This window comes from Salvia miltiorrhiza, chromosome 5, assembly GCF_028751815.1.
Source record: "Salvia miltiorrhiza cultivar Shanhuang (shh) chromosome 5, IMPLAD_Smil_shh, whole genome shotgun sequence".
Taxonomy (NCBI): domain Eukaryota; kingdom Viridiplantae; phylum Streptophyta; class Magnoliopsida; order Lamiales; family Lamiaceae; genus Salvia; species Salvia miltiorrhiza.
In genome coordinates this window covers 14,214,488-14,222,942 of record NC_080391.1, presented here as the reverse complement: position 1 = coordinate 14,222,942, position 8,455 = coordinate 14,214,488, and the positions used below count along the sequence as shown (strand labels likewise).

General features: G+C 33.2%; 1 protein-coding gene across 1 annotated transcript; it reads right to left on the bottom strand.

The window, feature by feature from the left end:
* Window positions 1-2,688: 2,688 nt before the first annotated feature.
* On the bottom strand, window positions 2,689-4,558 carry LOC130986240 (indole-3-acetate O-methyltransferase 1). The gene is made up of 4 exons (XM_057909589.1): window positions 4,319-4,558; window positions 3,833-4,252; window positions 3,472-3,747; window positions 2,689-3,203 (listed from the first exon to the last, which is right to left on the bottom strand). Exons 1-4 carry the CDS (start codon window positions 4,427-4,429, stop codon window positions 2,850-2,852), a joined length of 1,161 nt encoding a protein of 386 aa, XP_057765572.1. The 5' UTR covers window positions 4,430-4,558; the 3' UTR covers window positions 2,689-2,849.
* Between the last annotated feature and the right edge of the window lie 3,897 nt (window positions 4,559-8,455).

The following is an 8,455-nucleotide window of genomic DNA, read 5'->3' as shown; positions in this document are numbered from 1 at the left end:
ATTTATGTTTTGTTTTTTGTGATTGTGGATTGCGAAAATTTGAGACTACGATATGTGTTTTGGTATCGTATTTTTAATGTTTTAGATCTGAAAAATAGGTGGAAAAATAGGGAAAAATAAAAAATAAAAAAAAATAGGTTATTAGCGGGAATGACCCGGACCGAACCGGACACGTTGCTCGGGTTCGGTCCGGTCCCGGGTCGGCCCGCTCGAAAGTTTCGGTCCGGGTCGGTCCGTTTTTCTAAAAATTTTGGGTCTACAAACCCGACGGGTCGGTCCGGGTCGGACCCACTGCATACCCCTATCAACCACGCATCTCATAAAGTGGTGGGACCCTTTTTCCACTACATCAAAATCATCACCAATTTTATTAAATCTTGTGCCCAAACAATTTTACATAATCTTGGCGAACGGATGGACTATTATCCTTCAACAAGGAAGGAAAAATAGTGGAGCTTCTCGTCTGTGTAAAATGTGAGGAAAAAATGAGACATTTAAAAGCATAAATTTTTAGTATTTCTTTTTTTTTTCAATGATAAATTTATCCATCAAAGTAAACGCACTCTTAGAGAATAAAAATATCGAGTCGTGAGATTTACTGTCTCATACTCGATTATCACTCTAAATGTTCTATTTTATGTATTATAAGGATATATAGTCGAATTGTCTGCACTGATTATATAAGTGTTGGAATTTATAAATTTAAATAAATACATTTTATATATACTTTGATTTTCTAGCAAGACGCTGGATAAGTTTTATTTTATCTCTTCTGATTGGATGTTTATCATTAATTAGTACGTCCATTCGTGCAATGCACGGCGAACACTAAATTAAACGATATACTTAAATAAATAAATATTAATATTAAATAGAATTAAAATATAAATAAATGTAAAATATATTTTAAAAGTAAAATAAAATAATTCACATCAATTACTCAATAAAACTCTGAATTTATAAACTTACATTTTCAACTCTGTATAAAGTTTAATGATAATTTTATAAGAAAAATTAGCATATACATTATTAAGAATATTACACATCATAATAAATAAATAAATATTTTCATAGACAAACATAAATAAAAAAGTTGTATAATTTTAAAGAAGAGTGAGAATATAAAAAAAATTAAATTTTTCATAACTTATTAGTTTAAATTTATTTTTGATGATTTTTATACTATATTAAAGATCTTATCACAGGCATAAATTTAATATGCATATTGAATATTTTTTATGTTTAGAAAGGAATTAAAATTGTAAGAAATAGAAATAGAAAATAAATTAATAGTGAAAAAATAATAGGATAAGAGAGAGAGAGAAAAAAAAGGGGAAAAGATAGACAGAAAAAACTCATCTTTTATAAGTATACTAGCACACGCCCACTCGTGCGATGCACGATCAGTATCGAAACTAAACAATATTTTAAATAAATAAATATGCGTAATATACTCCCTCCGTTCGCGATATCATTTCCACATTGTGGACGACGCGGGTTTTAAGAAAAGTGGTGGATAGTAATACATAGTAGTGAATATTGTAGTAAATGGAATTTGGGTCCCACTATTATTGTGAGTGAATGTTTGTGGACCCTACTTCTATAAATGGAAGTGAAAACGATATCGTGGACGAATGAAGTATAATTTAAATATAAATCTAAATAAAAAATTGAAATTATCAACGACATAATTTCAATAAAAAATATGGATTCAAAAATATATAAATTTTCAATTTTGCATTTTCAATTACCAATTAATTGATATTCATTGATAATGTGTATAAATATATAAATTCACCATCAAAGGTAAGTATAAATGATAATGAGTATCATTATATATCATATAATATTCTAAGATGTTCAAAACTATTTATTTGCATATAGGAGTAGTATATTTTTGGACTGCATATTTAATTATATTTATGTCGTTATTTTGTTTAAATAAAAATTTTAAAATAAAGTTCCTATACAATAGAAAATATGAAAAATGAATGAAGGAGAAAGAACCATATAATTAAAAGAAATTAGAAATGAGAAATGAGAGATAAAAGATGAGAAAGAAAAAAAATTGTAACTTTAACTAATAATAACTTATTCATTTTAAATTTATTTTTTAAAAATTTTATATCAAATTAAAGATCTTTTCGTTATCTTTAATTTAATATCGATGTTGAATATCTTTTTATTAATCAAAGTCAAAGTTGATGATTTTTTTAAAAGAATCAAAATAAAAAAGAAAAGTGAGGAGAGAGAAATTTTGATGGGAAAATATAGTTGTTATACTGCTCTTTTATATAATATATAGATTATATAGATTATCCATACATTAAGGTATATATATTAACAAACGAATAGAGTGTAAAATAGTATTTACCCTAAATAATTAAACCTATGCAACCTAGCTCTAGATTTATTCCCTCTCCATCCCATTAAGATAAGCTTTTGTTTTTTAAGATTCAACGATAGAGACGGAACATGCGACAATATTATGTAGAGAAAAGCAGTCAAGACAACTTCTTTGTTTACATTTTACAATCCAAATTCCATTATTGAAGGCTGTTTCAAAAGTAAAAGGTCGATGTTTACTGTTGCAATGAAACTTTAGACATAATCATACCTTTTTTCCAAAGTTTTCTTTACCCCAACTTTATTCAACTTGACTTTGATCAGATCAGACCCCAAAAAGCCTAACTAAAATGATAAATCCAAATTAACTGCCACATCTACTACACATCCAATATTCATATTAACGTACATTCACTAATCAATAACACAAATTAATCAAAATAAGATACTAATAAACACAATTAAAAGAGGCCAACAACATACAAATGAAACACATGCAGTTTTTAAGCTAAAGAAAGGGACGCCACAATGTGAAAGAACTGAAGCTGGTCTAGCAGCTCCTTGGCTTGGCTGGTGGCTCGGGTAGCGACGCGCGAGAAGAGCTCGTCGCTCAGCTGATCGCCGATATGCGCATCGACTAAGACGCCGCTGACGCTACGACAGCTGTTGGCGAGAGCGCGGCCGATCTCCACGGCGTCGTCCGGGTGGTTGACCACCAGAGGGCTCCCACCTCTGAACACTTGGAGCTTGTTTATCACGAGCGAGCCGTCGGCTTCCACCACCTCCTTGAAATCCTCCAGGCTCGGCGCGTAAACGGGAATGTTAAAGTTGTCGCGTTGTTCACTACTGATTAGGCCCTGCACCATAATATACTTGTTAATTAATTTTCATGTACTTTATAAATTTGATAATCAATTTTCATGTATTGAAAAACAATTAGCTAGTAAATGTATATTTAAATTCGAAGTGAAGTAGCGAGTGGCAAAAGGGAAGTAGGTATTTGAAAAAAATTAAATTATTAGTGGTAGGTAGGAAAATGAAAATGTTGAAGAAGAAGGTGATTTGATTTGAAATGATGGTGTCTAGTTAGAATGTTTTGAGATGATTGAGTGAGTTTAAAGGTACCTCTTGAACAAGATCATCCCAAGCATCCTGAAAATGGGTACCGAAGAGAAGGCCGGCGCCGCCCTGGTCGGTGGGGTCGGAGCAAGTCCGACCCAAACAAACCAGGAACATGGATCCTCCAGTTTTGATCTCTTTGGCTCTTGACCTCAAAAACCCACCCAAATCACTCTGAAACTGCTTCTTGTATGCATTTGCTGTGCTCTCATTGGCGCCGTGGATGAATATTCTACCCTTGTTGTACGCTGTCGATCTCTTGTCCAACACAACGTCTGGCACCTGCAACTCATCATCCCATTTTTATTACTAATTCATATATAACCATGCATCGCATGCACGCGGCATGTATATATGATTATCAAACCTGAGATAGCCAGTGCAGAGAAAAGGCAGAATAGAAGACGTCGACGGAGTTGGCCGGGAAGAGGCGGCGGTAGAAGGTGCCGGGGACTCCGGCGGCGAAGTAGGAGCGGTGAGTGTCGGAGGCGAGGCACTCCTCCATGCTGAGGCCGCCGTAGGGCGGGAGGAGCTGGAAGAGCATGTTGAAATCGTTGGAGGGCAGATCGGAGAAGAAGGCGGAGAACTCCGGGGGTTGGCGGCCGGCCTCCTCGTGCCGCTTCATCATGTGCTTGATGATGAACTCCACCATGTATATGGTGTTGCTCCCGCACGAGCATCCCAGGTCCGCCACCACGAAGGCCTCCTCCTCCTCCGCCGCCGCTCTCAGCCGCACGCCGTCCAGGGTTTCTCTCAGCAGGTGGAGCATCGACCGCGCATGCTGCGCCTACACATACACATACACATATCATCATCAAATCTTGGATTTAAATAAATTATTTTAAATTAGTACCTGAGCTTGAGAGTTGTTGACGTAGCTAGCTTCGCCTTTGCCACCTTTCATGCTCAGCATTCGCTCAAGCTTTTTGTTGGAAACTACAACATTTTCAGCAGTGGGAGCCATGAGAGTAGATTGTGTTTTCAGCAATGAAGGAAGGATATGATATGATGAGATGATTAGAGTTGGGGAGTGAAGTGGGGTATATATAGCTAGGGAGAGTGAGAGTGGATAGGGATCAAAATTCACTGTCGGCTCGCCTCTCTCTCATATTTCAACCAATTATGTATCTCTCACCATAACACATATATGTCCAAATTAATTTCTAACATTAAATTCAATTTGGTACTACTAATTAATTAAGTAAAAGAAGATGATAGTATAAAGTTAAAAAGCGAGAATGGGCCTCACATGCAGATTCAAGAAATCAGGCCCAAGATTGACGCCGGGTTTCAATGTTTGAATCTCTACGTAATTCATCTCAAATCAATTAGGGTTTTCCCGCTGAGAGATTCATACTATTACTATATAAATATATATATTTCCACACAAATCATATATATTAAATGAAGCACATAGGTAAATATTAATATGAATATATGCTTATCATTATTTTTTGTATTTGCTTGGGTTGTATATATGATCGATCGCAGAGATCTTATATCTGCACTAAGCACAGAAAGAAGACAAAAACTGAGTGTCTCTGAGCCGACATAATGTACAATTTCAGATTCGACCTAATAAAGAAGATCCATATTTTCAGATTGATTCCCCCCAATAAATGGGACCAACATATAAGCAATATTTCTTTTTCAATGAATGTTACGTTATAAGATGATTTTAGGGTCGTCGATTTTATTTTATATTTTTTCATGTGAGATTTTGGTCCATGGTGATGGAGCTCACCATTTGTAAACAAAAGATCGCGCAACATATATGAATTGAGTTAGTGCAATTGCTACATATATATCGGAATCATATGAGATTTTACACGAATTAATGTTTTTTGAAAACATAAATTGTAAATATCGTGTAACAATGAATTCGAATTTAAGACATTTAGCCTGAGATATATTATTCACTAGACCAACAAACTGCACGTACATAATTTTACACTGGTATTAGTATGTGATTACATGCTACTTCGATATACGCTTTTAATTCAACTACAACCTTTTGGAGGTCAAATGAAATTTTTATATGTGCATTAAATCTCCAATCACGTGAAACATATAACTGATTAAAAAGCATGCACTAATTAAGTAAACTTTGCAAGGCTTATAAGTAGGGTTTGATTGAAGGAATTGCAAAGTCTCAATTAGGCAGCGCAGTTACGGGGAAATAAACTCTAGCTAGCTCTAGACCTTTTGCTATAAACTAATGCAATCTATTATTTTCAAGGAAATATTTTTTTATTTAATTGTTTGTTAGGGAAAAAAAGAAACAAAAAACTAAAATATTTGAAATGGAAAAGGTTAGAATTATATGAAGTCGTTTGAAATTCATCAAGTCTTAATTTTTGTTTTTAAATATGGTGAACTTTCATAGTTTAGGACTAGATTGAAGTCATTTTAACAAATAACTTGAATTTTCATATACTACCTTCGTCCACAAAAAATAGTTCTAGAAAGGGATGATTACATGTTTTACTAAAAATTGTTGAATGTATTATGAGTGAAAAAAAGGTCTCACCTAAAAGGTATTGTTAACAATAATAATTAATTGTATTGTGAGTGGAGAAATGAGCCACCATTTGATAGCTAGGTATTGTCTATAAATGGAAAGAGGCTAAATTTTTTTGTACGTTCCAAAATAACAAAAATCAACTATTTTTTGTGGAGGGAGAAAGTATTTTTTAAGAATTTTGAATTTCAATAAAGTCTCAATTACGACAAGCAATTGAAAATTCGACATTGCAATCGGCTCGCCAGATACTCGCATGGAAGATAAAATGAATGGGCTGAACTTATTAATGGCCGGCTTTGTAATTGCACTTTTTTTTAAATTGATGTAATTGTATATTTCACGACGAGCTGATGTTGGATTATTGGTTGCATGCCAAAATTCTAACTTTTTGCGAATTTTTCAATTAAAAAATTCATAAAATTCAAATTATTTTTGAAACGGGCAATTTTACATATTATAGGAGTGAAAATTTATGGTTGAACCAATACCTGATTCTAAAATTTTACATATATGATCAGATAAGTGAAGAGAATATATATAGAAGTTTAATCAGATTTGACTTATCTTAGTCTTAGCTAGGTTTGGGATTAAATTTTTAGAAATGTGGAAAATCTTGGGAAAAGCATAGTGTGGGCCCGCGCTTTCCACTTATTCTGCCCAATGCTATACTACTTTATAAATCAACTACCAACGGTAAAACTGATTTCGCCATATTAAATTCATGGTTAAGAGACTAATCAGTAGTCTAGCCTTCGTAATCTTGTCCTGGTCCAAAAAGAGGGATCATTAAATTGTTATAATTGCTGAGCAGTATACGTATTTTACTGTACTAAATTTTAATAATGTTAGTATACTTTAAATCAATATGAAGGACATCGTTAGTTGCCATAGTTTAGAAAGAGAAGCATTTAATTAACTGCTTTATTGTCGGTTATATAAAGGCATTATAAATTAATGGGATGCACAAACAGTGCTTTGAACTTTTTCTTTCATCAGTGCAAGATATTAGAAAGATCTAAGCAAGGATCATGTTTCCTAACGAACCGGTCGAAAATGGTCTCTTTTTTTTTCTTTTTCTTTTTTTCTTTTTTCTTTTTAATCCGACTACACTCTGGCCAATCACACGAGGACATTGTATTGTAATATAAAGAGGTACTAATAAAATGATAGTTTTGATTAGTGCATCAATCGCCTTTACATAAATGTCATTCCCCGATCTTGTGAGAATAGGGATTTTCAGATTAATTATTTCTCTCCCCACATTAATAGCAGATTTCTGTTTTCAATAAAGTGAGTATCAAATTCATTAAAGTAGATACATTTCTAATAAATAAAAACATATGGGAGATCCTATGTGTAATTTTTAGTAAGATATAGTTTAAATTTCTTTTTTTTATTAATACCGCTCAATTAAATCATTCATTGTGCGTATTTTTATTTTATATTGCTTTTCTATTTTTTATACGATAATGCTGGGTTGATTGTTCCATCATATTTGCGAAAGTAACAAAACTTTCCTTAACGTTCACAAAGTGGGACAAATAGGTCCCTATTATTCACAATTCCGTTATATGGAAGGATTTATTTGCCCAAATATGTAAACGTTAGGGATTTATTTGCCCCAATATATGAAATTTAAGGACCTAGTTGCACATAAAACATAATGTTAGGGATCTAGCTATTTGTTTTTTTCTATAAACATTAGGAATGTATTTGTTACTTATACCTATATTGAATTTCGATCAGTCAGGATGTGTTTCGGTGAATCTTAACTACGAATGGATGAATGGATATATAGGCAACATCTTGCTTATATGGTAGTTTAAGTTTAGATTTTTTTTTATGAACTAAAATCTTTCATTGCTTTTGCAGCTAGCCGGCCGATGTTTATTCATGGGGGACAAAATTAAGTGCTCTTGCAAGAAAGGCAAGAACATACCTTACTAACTCAAAAATGAGTTTGAGCCTAATTATTATATTTGAAAGTTTCAGCAGAAAATGATAATTTATGCAAATAGTTAACTGACAGAGCAATTTTTTAGTGGTGTCGATTGGACAAAAACATTTAGGACGATGGTGATGAATGTTGGTGGTCTTGATTTTACAATGGAGGACACAGAAGAGCCCCAATATCCTAAAGCTAAAAAAAAATATGATATATTAAACACAGGGGTTAACACTCACTTTTGCATAGTTTTTAATGTTCTTACGATGTTATTTTTATAGGAAAGTGAGTGTTTAATATTTATTTTGTGCTTATATTGCTTTATCTTGTAAAATACGATATTTGCTCAAATTTTGAAGAATTTTACATATGTATGAAGGCTGAATTTAGAATCATAGTCTCATGAAAGTTGTAAATCATCACGATACGAGTTCGTGGGCGCAAACGGATCGCAAATTGAAATTCAGACAAAGGAGATATGGCCGAAACAAGAAAGTCGCGCGCATCAACTAAAGTGCGGC

Excerpts from the sequence above, each read along its gene's own strand:
- LOC130986240 (XM_057909589.1), bottom strand. The coding sequence starts at position 4,429 with ATGGCTCCCACTGCTGAAAATGTTGTAGTTTCCAACAAAAAGCTTGAG. Across the intron at positions 4,253-4,318 it reads TCAACAACTCTCAAGCTCAG|GCGCAGCATGCGCGGTCGAT; the intron begins GTACTAATTTAA and ends GTGTATGTGTAG. Across the intron at positions 3,204-3,471 it reads GGGATGATCTTGTTCAAGAG|GGCCTAATCAGTAGTGAACA; the intron begins GTACCTTTAAAC and ends ATTATGGTGCAG.